Source organism: Ambystoma mexicanum, chromosome 4p (genome assembly GCF_040938575.1).
Source record: "Ambystoma mexicanum isolate Mex_15411 chromosome 4p, UKY_AmexF1_1, whole genome shotgun sequence".
NCBI lineage: Eukaryota > Metazoa > Chordata > Amphibia > Caudata > Ambystomatidae > Ambystoma > Ambystoma mexicanum.
Genome location: NC_090927.1, coordinates 41,918,275 through 41,931,847, shown reverse-complemented (window position 1 = coordinate 41,931,847; position 13,573 = coordinate 41,918,275). Strand labels below are relative to the sequence as shown.

Below are 13,573 nucleotides of genomic sequence, written 5' to 3'. Positions count from 1 at the left end.
AGCCCTTGTATTCAGAATAAGATGTTCAGAGCTATTGATCATGTCCATAGGTCCAATAGATGCGCTTTGACAGTTCATAATATGTTTTTTCTGTTTTTTATTTATAAGCCTAAAATTGAGTTCAGGTATGTTTGGTCCCATTTTAATCACTTTCTACAAGCTGTTACAGTGCTCTCAATAACATCATTAGTCATATCGCGTGTGTTCTCCTGTACAACTGTTTGATCAAAATTACGCGATTAACTGGCCTGATTGCTATGACCACTTCGATTCACCACAAGATCTAATAAATGTTTCTAATTGTCTCAAGGCACAAAAACAATGATCGAGAAACCACCCGAGCCCTAGAGAGAGATACTCTCTGGACTATCAAAATCTAGTCTCCCAATAACCATTCACACATCCCAGACAAAAGAATAATTACACAGTACCAAGCCCAGACTATCTGAACAAATTACATTTATTTTGTCCACCAGAATCCCCCATGCCAAGTCCTCCTCTCGGTCATACACATCAGCAGCCCCAATCTTAACATAAAAGTCCCCACAAAGGAATATTGGATGTCCCAATTAAATTAATTAAACACTATGGACCTCATCACGAGTTTGGCGGAACCCTTAAATCCGCCGGTAACGCTATCAGTGCCGGATTTAAGGGTCCGTCGAATCACAAGTACAAATACCGCCGGCGCCATTACAGCCGGCGCAAGTACAGCCGGCTGTAAAAGCGTCGGCTGTAAAAGCGCCAGTATCCATTTGCGCTAAAACATAGCAATCACGAGTCTGGCGTAGGCGCTATTAGCGCCAGAAAAGCAGCGGATAATCCGCCGAAAATACCCGTAGCAAAATGCTGGAGGTAAAAGAACACAGGGCACAGCAATAAGGGCCCAGGTGAAACCAGTGCAAATCAGAGGCCTACAAAGGAACCACCCATGCACAATACACCCTCCCCAACACCATTACACCAGCAGGAGCAGGGAGGAGGCAACAGGTGAAACCAATGCAAATCAGAGGCCTACAAAGGACCCACCCATGCACAACACACCCTCCCCAACACCATTAAACCAGCAGGAGCAGGGAGGAGATAGCAATGAGGGCCCAGGTGAAACAAATGCAAATCAGAGGCCTACAAAGGACCCACCCATGCACAACACACCCTCCCCAACACCATTACACCAGCAAGAGCAGGGAGGAGGCAACAGGTGAAACCAATGCAAATCAGAGGCCTACAAAGGACCCACCCATGCACAACACACCCTCCCCAACACCATTACATCCGCAGGAGCAGGGAGGAGACAGCAATAAGGGCCCAGGTGAAACCAATGCAAATCAGAGCCCTACAAAGGAGCCACCCATGCACAACACACCCTCCCCAACACCATAACATCCGCAGGAGCAGGGAGGAGACAGCAATAAGGGCCCAGGTGAAACCAATGCAAATCAGAGCCCTACAAAGGACCCACCCATGCACAACACACCCTCCCCAACACCATTACACCAGCAGGAGCAGGGAGGAGACAGCAATAAGGGCTGAGGTAAAACCAATGCAAATCAGAGGCCTACAAAGGACCCACCCATGCACAACACACCCTCCCCAACACCATAACACCAGCAGGGGCAGGGAGGAGACAGCAATAAAGGCCCGGGTGAAGCAATGCAAATCAGAGGCCTACAAAGGACCCACCCATGCACAGCACACACCCTCCCCAACACCATTACACCAGCAGGAGCAGGGAGGTGACAGCAATAAGGACCCAGGTGGAACCAATGCAAATCAGAGGCCTACAAAGGACCCACCCATGCACAGCACACCCTCCCCAACACCATTACACCAGCAGGAGCAGGGAGGAGACAGCAATAAGGGCCCAGGTGAGACCAATGCAAATCAGAGGCCTACAAAGGACCCACTCATGCACAACACACCCTCCCCAACACCATAACACCAGCAGGAGCAGGGAGGAGACAGCATTAAAGGCCCAGGTGAAACCAATGCAAATCAGAGGCCTACAAAGGACCCACCCATGCACAGCACACCCTCCCCAACACCATTACACCAGCAGGAGCAGGGAGGAGACAGCAATAAGGGCCCAGGTGGACCCACTGCAAATCAGAGGCCTACAAAGGACCCACCCATGCACAACACACCCTCCCCAACACCATTACACCAGCAGGAGCAGGGCGGAGACAGCAATAACGATTCAGGTGGAAACAATGCAAATCAGAGGCCTCCAAAGGAGCCACCCATTCACAACACACCCTCCCCAACACCATGCTGCCATTTGGAGCCGGGAGCCTTGATGTGGACATCTACCTGCTGCGCCTGGAGCTACAGAGACCAGCCAACCAGGCCAGGGCCCTGGGAGCGCAGGGGGTGGTGATGAGGAGAAGGAGGAGGAGCGCAGCACCAGCAAGGCGGCCAGCCATCCCCAGGGCCCTGACTGATGGCCAGTTGGTGACCGAATATAGGCTGGACAGGGCAACCATTACCCAGTTGCTGGACACAATCCAGGATGACATCGGCAGCCTTATAGCCATCAGCACAGCAGTGCCCCCGCTTGTGAAGCTTGTGTCCGTGCTATAATTCCTCAGGACTGGCAGCTACCAACGCACCGTTGCCATGATGCACGGCATGGCCGAGTCCACATTCAGTGCCATACTGGGACAGGTGCTGGATGCACTGTTGATCCATGTGAATGAGCACATTGCATTGCCAGCCACATAGACACAGGTGAACCAACCGACGGGTCAATTCCATGCCATTGCCCAAGTTCCAAATGTTATAGCAGCCCTGGACTGCACACATGTAGCACTCATACCACCCCAGGCACATGAGACAGCCTACAGAAACCGGAAAAATTACCATTCCCTGAATGTGCAGATGACATGTAGCCCTGACCTCACCTTCAGCCACTGCTGTGCCTGCTACCCAGGATCCACCCACGACTCCATGGTCCTGCGCAACAGTACCCTGCCAGCGTACATGGAAAGGCACAGAGGCCAAAACACATGGATGCTGGGTGAGTACACATGTAGTCCGTAATGCATGTTGAATTACATCTGATGGGGCTGGTCATACACAGTGAAATCCCTGCATGCCAATAGGCAGCACCAGCACTGCAGCATTCCCATGCATGTACCTCGCACGAGAACCCTTGGACATGTACAACACAGCAGAAGACACCCAGTCTGGATGGCAAAGACATGTGGCAGCACAGTCACATATGGAAGGCCTACTACCACAAAGCCTCCTATGTGTGTTGCAGTATTGCTTCCCACCCTGACATAGCACAGACATCCCACCCTGGCCACCCGACAGCCATGCCAATGTTACACAAAAGTAGGTGCATCCACAAAAGCACTACACATAACTAGCCTGATTAACGACAATGTACATCCCTGAAACACTGACCCCTGATTGCCCAATCACATGCCTGGAGAACTGTACATAATATTGCCAACCAGCAAATGCAACAGCAGCCAAAGGGAATGCCAATGACACATGGGCTAACCACATGTCGCATGCACAAGCAGATAGAGGGTCCCCTCCTCCAGTGACAAGGGACAGAGTACTGTTAAATTTAGAAACAGAGGCGTTGCAAGTTGTAAGTACTCCATTGATTCAATGCTGCCCCTAGCACAGCACACTCCACAATGTAAGTGACCAAATGATAAGTAGGCCACACGTAATACATGAGTGTGATGCACATAACAACTCACATATACATAGATACACAGCTGTATGGCAACCTCACACCATGCAAGGGTGGATGCCAACATTGCAATGAGATAGCATGACCTCTTCAACACGAACTTGATCCTGCTGACAATGTCACCGATGACTGAGCCTTGTGCACCCACTGAACCTACCTTGTCCCCATACCTGCATTCTCTCCCCTGCAGGTGATTCTGGATATCACCAGTACACATGGCTCATGACCCCTGTGCGCCATCCACACAGTGCAGCTGAGCGGGCATACAACATTGCCCATGGACGTACACGCATCTGCCTGGAGAGGGCATTTGGACTGCTGAAGGCATGCTTCCGGTGTCTAGACCGTACGGGAGGGGCATTGATGTATGCACCTGAAAAAGTTGGAAAAACTGTACTTACATGTGCCATGCTGCACAACATTTGCTGTCGCAGGAATGTGCCACTGCCCCCCCGATGCTCATGTGCAGCCACCTGAGGATGGAAGTGAAGATGATGATGTGCCAGATGGTGTTGCACGTGCACACAAGAATGGGGTGAGGAAGGGGAGGTTGGCCAGACAGGGCTTGGTTGAGAATTTTTTTTAATACGGGTGATGGCTACATTTTGAAAGTCACTTGAACATTAAAGAGCACTTAATCACAATCACAACTGCCCATGCTTTGTATGAATTTTAAATGTGATTTATTCAAAGATTGTCAATCCCCCCTCCCCCCAGTGAACACCCAGCACATAATCCCCCCTCCCCCCAGTGAACATCCAGCACACAAGCCCCCGTCCCCCCAGTTAACTCTCCACAACAGTGCAGGTAGGTGCATGTTCTCAGGGCACCCACAACAATGCCATGACCATCTATGATGGTCATGGGCGCTTTCCATGTCCTGGCCCCTCTGGTGTGTGGGATCTCAGGTGGCGCAATGAACGGCGCCTAGGTGAAGGCTCAAGGGATCCCTCCGTGGGTGTAGTGGAGGTTGATGGGACTGACACGGTTGCCTGCAGATGCTGACTGAGAAGGTTGTTCGATTCCCTTGTCTGCTCAGCTCGTGCAGATACTGCCTCGCACAACTCCCGTACCCTTTGGCCAAAACCTGTCAGGGCTGAGGTGCATTGCTCCACCACTCTCCATGTGCGTTCGTTGTCTCGTGCAATGTACTTGCAGCCATGCCGTATGGACCCGCTGATGGCCTTGATGGCTGCGCACTTTGGCCATGGACTCCACTTTTGCCTGTTTGGCCTCAATTATGTCCAGCCAGACGTCCCATCACAGCTGCTCCCGTGACAAAAGGTACCCTTGGTGCGGCAGGTACCGGCCTGGCAGTTGTGCACTGTTGGGGGGGTGGGGGTGGCCTGCATGGGGACATGTTGGAAGCTTGGATGGGGCTGCTGTGGTGTGAGTGCCGGTCTTCTTGATGGTGTGTCTACATCAGGCTCTGGCGTGCGGACACGACGCACATGCACACGTGGGGTTTGTGCTCCCTGTGTGACTGGCCCTGGGCTCCCCTGTGCTGCTTCTGGGGGAATGCAACTGTCCTGCCTGAGGTGCAGCTGGAGTTGTCTGTCCCACATCGGGCTCTCACCCACAGGTGACTCCCTCTGCATCGGAAGTCTGCATGGTGGCTTGGGGTGAGCTAGGCGCTGACATCCTGCAGCCATGTGGGTGCTGCAGCGGTCTGGTTGGGCTGCGGTGTGGTGATGTGTGATGGGTCCGGCATCGGTTCGCTTCCAGGCGGCCCCTTTGCAGGGTGGTGGTGCTGGTCGAGGTACGCTGCCTCGGGCGCTGTAATGGAGTGGCCTCCTCACCGTCATCGTCATCCCGTGAAGATCGACGTGTGCCTGTGGGGTGTACTGAGTTCAGGGCAACCTACATTAGTATCAAGCAGTTCATGCCATCAAGTGGGATTGTAGGCAGTAGCGATTATGCATGGCACTTGCATTTTGTTCAATCCCCATGTAGTGATTGGTGGAATGTGTGAGTGTAGAGTAACACTGCACGGAAATTATTGTGTGCCATCATCACATGCGGGATGGGGATGCACCATGCACATGGTCCTGGGGGTTTATTCATGCACACTCTCACTCTACATAGCTGTCCCATGGAAATGGAGGTCTGTCCCCTGCCCCTTGTATTGATGCAGTGCACGTGCAGGGGAGTCTAGGCTGCACTATGGTTCAGTGGTTCAAGGGCTCAGTTATGGGTGTCTGCAGTGCCTCACACACATTTCATGCACATTCATTCACTCAGGGTCTGCATGTGTGGTCCTTTCAGATGCCTGCATTTGGGGTGGGACTCACCTGCAGTCGGCTGGATACCAGTGCCAGCCTCCGCTCCACCTATTCCCTCTATGGTGCCCATGTCAATTAGGGCAGTCATCTTCTCCTCCCAGGGTGTGAGTTCGGGTGGTGGTGGCCCTCCTCCAGTGCCCCTGCTTGCACTCCTGTGCTGTGACAGTATGCCGCGTACTCCGACATGCAAGTCATTGAGGTGCTTGCGACAGTCCTTGCCATCCCGGGGCATGCGCCCCACTGCAGGCACCCTCTGGCTGATGTTCCGCCAGATCTGTGCATGACGCTTCCCACTTGTCTTGCGCTGCTGTAGTTCATCATGGTGAATCTCTGCCTCCTCCACCAGTACGGCCAGCTCCTGGTCACTGATTTTGGTTTCCTGACCCTGTCCAGGGCTGCCTTGCCCCTAGTGCGCTCCTGTGACATAATTCACTCATCCCAGGGGTGGATGGCTTGCAGGGGCTGTGATATCCGACGGATTGAGATTTCCAAAATGGCCACCGTTTTATTTCCCGTTCCGGCGGTGACACGTTTCCTGGGCGCTATAAGCGCAGTATGGCTGAAGCGCACGGTGCGCTGGATTTACGGGTTCTTGGACCTTTTTCCCGTCAAGCGCTGTTGGCGCTACCACCATGTCCCTGTGCGTGTGCATGCAAACTCATGATCTGGCGGACTATCCATCCGGGAGCTTGGCGTTAACGCTAATAAAGCTCGACAGGAAAACCGCTGCATTACCGCCGAACTCGTGATGAGGCCCTATATCTTTTAGGCCTTTTTCACAGTGGCCGATTCTGTCCTTTAGACTATGAATTTTGACTCCAATTATATGTAAGCTTTATTTATAAGCTTTCATTGAGGGCTTTACCCCATAAATCCTGCCTAGGATATGTGGTTTGTGATCAAAGGTACTTTCGTTTGTACGTTCAGCTGGATAGATTATAGCCGATGTCTGCTTTGGAAAGGTTTTTTTTGGATGTTAATCTTTTTTTAGTCAGGGAATGTATGTTCTGTGTCCATCATTATCCCTATGTTATTAAGGATCTGTGTCTAGCAGTCCACTGCTGGCCGCTACAATTACACTTTAAAAGTCTCATTCAAATAGAAAGCTCATCAGTTTGCCATGTATTACCCTTCACTGCTGAGCTCTTAGGGAGGAGCAAGATTCTGCCATGTGCTTTTAGAGTGTCTCCAGATATTTCATAATGTATCTTGTTGTGCACTGTTCTCTCATGAATATCCTGTGTGGGCACTCTCATGCCAAGTTCATTAACTTTTCTGAATTAAGCGCTTCTAGCATTTAGTGTGCTCCAGAAAGGTTTTTCTCATGTGTGAGTTTTTTCATGTTGAATTAGGTGACTTTTCTGCCTGAAGATTTCCTGGCATTCAGTGCACAGATATGGTTTTTCTCCTGTATGGGTTTTTTCATGTCGACTTAAGTCTGTTTTCTGCCTGAATCTTTTTGGGCATTCTGTGCATTCATAAGGTTTTTCTCCTGTGTGAGTTTTGTGATGTCGCGTTAGGTCAGTTTGTTCACTGAAGCTTTTTTGGCATTCTGTGCACTGGAAAGGTTTTTCTCCAGTGTGGGTCCTCTCATGTTTGGTTAGATTGCATTTACGACTGAAGCTTTTCTGGCATTCGGTGCATTGAAAAGGTTTTTCTCCAGTGTGGATCCTCTCATGTTTAGTTAGACTGTATTTACGACTGAAGCTTTTCTGACATTCAGTGCATGGATATAGTTTTTCTCCTGTGTGGGTATTTTCATGTCGTGTTAGGTCATTTTTCTGACTGAATCTTTTTTGGCATTCTGTGCACTGATAAGGTTTTTCTCCTGTGTGAGTTTTTTCATGTCGAGTTAGGTCTGTTTTCTGAATGAAGTTTTTTTGGCACTCTGTGCACTGATACGGTTTTTCTCCTGTGTGGGTTTTTTCATGCTGAGTTAGGCGAGTTTTCTGACTGAAGCTTTTTTGGCATTCTGTGCACTGATATGGTTTTTCTCCTGTGTGAGTTTTTTCATGTACAGTTAGACAGATTTTCTCACTGAAGCAGCTCTGACATTCAGTACATTGATAAGGTTTTTCCCCTGTGTGAGTTTTTTTATGTCGGGTTAAATCGATTTTCTGACTGAAGCTTTTCTGACATTCAGTGCATTGATAAGGTTTTTCTCCTGTGTGGACCCTCTGATGGTTAGTTAGATTGCATTTCTGGCTGAAACTTTTTCCACATTCGGAACACTGATAAAGTCCTTCTCCCGTGTGAGTTGTCAAGTGTAGAATTAAAGACTTTCTATGGCTGAAACTTTTCTGGCATTCAGGGCACTGATAAGGTTTTTCTCCTTTGTGCATCTTCTCATGCCGATTTAGTTCAGTATTGTGTCGAAAGCTTTTAGGACATTGAATGCACTGATAAGGTTTTTCTCCTGTGTGGATCCTCTCATGCTTAGTTAGACTGCATTTCCGACTGAAACATTTTTGACATTCACTACACTGATAAAACCTTTCTCCTGTGTGAGTTCTCACATGTAGAATTAAAGTTGTTGTAAGACTGAAACTTTTCTTACATTCAGGACACTGATAAGGCTTTTCTCCTGTGTGAGTTTTTTCATGTCGAGTTAGGTCAGCTTTCTGCCTAAACCTTTTTTGGCATTCTGTACACTGATGAGGTTTTTCTCCTGTGTGTGTTTTTTCATGTCGAGTCAGGTGAGTTTTCTGACTGAAGCTTTTCTGACATTCTGTGCACTGATAAAGTCTTTCTCCTGTGTGATTTCGCAAATGCGTATTTAAAGATGATTTATGACTGAACATTTTCTGGCATTGAGAGCACTGATAAGGTTTTTCTACTAAGTGGGTATTTTCATGTCGAGTTAGGGTGGTTTTCCAAATGAAGCTTTTCAGACATTCTGTGCACTGGTAAGGTTTTTCACCTCTGTGGGCTTTTTTATGTTGAATTAGATTGGTTTTCCAACTGAAGCTTTTCTCACATTCAGTGCATTGGTATGGTCGTTTTTGGGGATAGACTTCTTCAAGTAGGGTCTGGTTTAACAGGAAATCCATATCGCACAGACTTGTTTCAGAATCAGACATATTTAGATAATGTCCAATATTCTCCTTACAAATAAATCTTTTATTAATTGTCACTGTGTTAAGCGTAACTTCAAGAGCTCATATTTTAATCACCTCTTTGTTCAAATTAATTGAGCTATAAATCTGTCAGTACCATTTATGACAAGTTTGCACGTTTTACAATTGGCTCATTAAAAATGTTCTTAAAAGGGTTTGTGAATTCAAGTTGGTAAAGTGTTTTCTCAAATGAAGTGCAATCATACGCTTCTCAAATATTTGCATTCTATTGCAAATAATTGATTTGTGACGTTTGAATGAACATTTTCTTCCATTCAGCACTTGCTTTGAGCACAAGGCTCATGTGTGTACCTTTTTAAATACTCAGAAGCCTCTCTGTCTCCCAATTCCCGATATTCTGTGATGGATTGTGGAAATTCTTTTCATAGCGAGTAGTTTTCTCCTCTCCCAGTTCTTGGATCAATTGGGCTTCTATAAATTGGTGCATTCCCAGAGCTCTCAGATATCACCACTTGCTTTCCAAGTAAAGCCTTTCATGTCTGTAATGTTTTGGGGCATATTACTTGGTTGCCCGCTTCACTTTTCTGTGTAGGCGTCAGCCAACTGTAAAAGAAAAATGACACATTATCTCGCTAAATATAAATTAGCACATTCACTATGAAATTAATTATAGAGGCTGTTTAGATTTTACATACTAATATTTTGGGAATTGATGCAGGGTCATGATTTTGGGACAGTGTAGACAGCAACACTGGAACAAGAACCATCTGAACGATAGAAAGGAGAATATCAAGCTCTTTGGAGCAAAACACCTAACCCAGGATGAAAGAATGGGAGACCGAGAAAAATGTTTACGACAAAATGAATGTAGATTAATCTGTAACTTAACAACTATAACAGATGGCTTAAACACGGATAGAGAAATGCACCACTTCCTGTAAAAATGTATGAACAAATGGAAGTAGTGCCTGGAGGTGTTTACTAACAATACCTACCAACCAACCCAAGATCTAAACATGCTTTTACAGAGGCATGCTAGCAGCTTAGTCTGCCGGCCCAATGAGCAGGTCATAACCTATTGACCCTGACTAAGTAGGTTAAACAAAAAGTGCAAATACTAATTAGCAGATTGCATGAGATGAGCAGGATAACGCAACATGGACCCATATATATATGTATATACAAACTCCTTGAAATACCTCTCTTATAAGGTAGAACCCTAATTCAACCAAACAGACTGAACTTCACTAAAATCGAATGATCATTATTGTTACACCCAAAACACCAGCATCTGAACTGATATGGAAAAATAGCTATAAACATCAGACCCAAATGGAAAACATAACTTATATAAAATCCTTAATAACTTCAATCCATTAGTATTAATCCCTTTAACAACATCTGTTAAAATGAACTCTAACAAAATTGGGCTCAGTAATTAGAATGGACAACGTGCCGGGTAGGCTAATAGAAACGTGAGGCCAGGACCAGCCCTGTCACGTGACTAGTATGCTCTGAACACGTGACCGGTCAGCAACGTCACGGAATGCAAAGATATAATCCATGTTGCAGCGCAACATTGGACTGGAACTGACCTGCAGTGTTGCCAATTTAGCGACTTTCTCGCTATATTTAGCGAGAAAGTATGCCCCCCTAGCGACTTTTTCATTGAAAAGCGGCTAGCGAGAAATCTAGCTACTTTTTTCAATTGGTTTGGAGACTTGCTCATTTATGCAAGTTTCCAAAACAATTGAAAAAAGTGTGGTCATTCGCCCGTTTTCTAACGGGAGTAGTGCAAAAACACACTGATAACTTAAAAGGGAGGTGTTAAAAGGGGAGGGGGCCACAGTAAAAACCATAAATCGCAGGGGGAAAGTGGAGGTAATTATGCAAATTGGGCAGTGACGTCATCTAGCTACTTCTGGTGACTTCTAGGGGAGCCAATAGCTACTTTCTTCACTGAGGAGTTGGCAACACTGCTGACCTGAGGAAGCGAGCAGCACCACGCAACGCTGAGCAGTGGGAATCCCCACTCGGCTAGAGATATATGAAAACGCTATAAACCCAGCCAGCATGCAGAAGTAGTAACGCAGTAATGAACTACATTATGCTCGCCTGATCCACAGTTAGATTTAAGCCCGCCCCGCGAATAACGCGGCAATGTTAACAAAGAAAACATGTCCACTAAGACACCTGCACAGGATCGTGAACAAGATGAGATCACAACACAATATCCTAGACACTGTTAGTCTAGGCACGAATGCACAAAGGGGCAACATTAAAAACAAAAGTAAAAATGTCACCTCTGCCACAGATTAGACTACAGACAGACAAGTGAATCACAGACACAAGGAACGTTTGCGAAGTAAAGTCTGATGCTGCTGACTCGAACAGAATGAAAACAATTCTCTGAACGGCACGAATATAAAATATGCAACTCCGAATTATGAAAGAATAAGTAACATCAGAGACAGCACGGACCGATCCTTACCTAAACATATACATAAACAGAGTTAGCATGCACTTCACAAATGGCACACAGCAAAGCCTACGTCCTTGAACTACAAGGAAAGCCACGTTACAGAATGGTACAACGAGGTTTGATTGCAAAGAAGGTACTGAAAAATCGGAATGACTAGACTTATGGGCAAAGAAGCCCAATAACCTTGCGAAACTAGATGTACCCGCCTGCATGCTCACAAAAAGTATAACTCCTTGAATTTATTCAAACACGCGGTGCAACAGAGCACACAGGACCTTAATAATAATATGACCACCGGGGCAATGAGAATCCAATTAAACCAGGCAAACCCACTATCAGGCTCCAAACAAAGAGATAAAATGTGTGTATAATTATTTTGAAACTCTCTCCAAGAAACAGTATATATACACAAATGCACATAACAACTTCTCCCTTTTTAGGGAATGATATATAAAATCACAACCCAGGAATTCCAACAAAGTGTTATATAACACTGAAGATGGACTGCATAACGGTGCAGTATCTTCACAAATAACAGGACCCCAGGACAGTGGAAGACACTCACCGGAGTAAGGTGAGGAATCCGTTATCCTAAAACAAACTGACAAACAGTATTGTTAACTGTTGGCGAGTCCTTCCTATACACCAGCAGCTCACAGACTAACCCGACCCCCACAGCCCCTCTCTTGTTTCTTTCCTAAATCCCCAGGATCACAGACATCTGTTCATTCATGACCTACAACCAAAAAACACTATTAATGGATTATTAATGGGAAAAAATTTCTTGTATTGTACTAAATGACTGGAATTTATATTTTTTTAACCACAATGGATGCGCTAAAACAATGTATTAGTGCCTTGACAAAGCACAGGAAAGGGCGCACCAAATGCGCGCGCCTCCTAGGGGAGTGATGTTGGCACAAAGTTCATACAATTCTCACTGATGTGAATCGCTGTAAAAAGAATTGGCACAAAGTTAATAAAACTGTAACTAATGTGAAACAACTGTAAATAATTGAATTAAAACAAATGACGTGTTACTCACTAAACAGTGTACAGTAGTGAATTATTGCAAAACTGGATTTTACGATTAACATATAGATAAATGCACAGGAGTCTAAATAGAAAAACACTATTTTTACTTTAAACAACCGGCCAACAGGTGGATGTTGGTCTTTATGTAGACATGCAGCCACTGACCACCACATAGCGTGGGCAAGTCATAAAGCTAACAAAAGACTACAAAGGACTAAAACAAGAAACAAAAAACAAGGTGGATTAGTGTTATTCACCCAACCCAAAACTATACCTCTCATTCAAACACATAGCACGAAAGACACAAACGGCTTGGTAACAACTTTCTCTCCTGTGGGAAATCAAGCCCTTCAGCCCAGTACAAGGCTTCCAATTTGATGTCCAAGTCTCGGTCCTCTTCCATCTGGAAGTTGGCAAGCCCTTTTTGGAAGGCATTCGGGCAACTACCCTGCCACACCTGCATGCACTGCGCAAATTCAACCACATCACTCCAACCCTCATCAAGCTGAACTGGCTCCTGATGCAAGACTGTGTCCTCTTTAAAGCCTGCTGCATCAACCACAAGGTTGTCACCCTGAAGTTTGAAAGATATTTCATTGAGAAACTCAGCATCTCTGGAGGCCTATCATCCACCAGAAGTAAGGAAATCTGCAGAATTGAACTCTGCGGGTACAGGAAGGAAAGAACCAGAAGCCAGGCCTTCTCTGTCTATGCCCTAAGACTCTGGAACCTCCTCCCTGTCAACATCTCTTCTACTGTTCCGGAAGGTGCTCAAAGCCCTCGTCTTCAAGGAACGGCTCCTACCTAACACCTAGGTCAACACACCCTCCTTAAGACGGGGTGATCTTCTCCCACAGTTTTCTGGCCTGGTTGGTTGTAGATCCCTTGCTACCAAACTGCAGCCCTCCATCTACCCTGTTAGCTCCTGGTTGCCTTGTTTCTCTGTTCCTTACTTCCATTTTCTCCCACCTATGATTGTACAGCACTA

General features: G+C 46.5%; 1 protein-coding gene across 3 annotated transcripts in view; it reads right to left on the bottom strand.

Moving 5' to 3' along the window:
* Positions 1–13,573, bottom strand: part of LOC138452943 (zinc finger protein 271-like) — a 54,642-nt gene that overhangs the window by 18,772 nt on the left and 22,297 nt on the right. Inside the window, exons 2-3 of one of the 3 annotated variants that reach the window (XR_011260330.1) lie at positions 6,001–9,671; positions 4,474–5,541 (exon numbers count right to left, since the gene is read on the bottom strand). Coding sequence is in view for 1 of the 3 variants with exons in the window: in XM_069605312.1 (XP_069461413.1) it covers positions 7,314–9,071 (1,758 nt within the window). In the remaining 2 variants the exon portion in view is untranslated. Of the gene's footprint in view, positions 1–4,473; positions 9,672–13,573 lie in introns of those variants that run through there. The other 2 variants (XR_011260331.1, XM_069605312.1) reach the window with 2 other exon arrangements.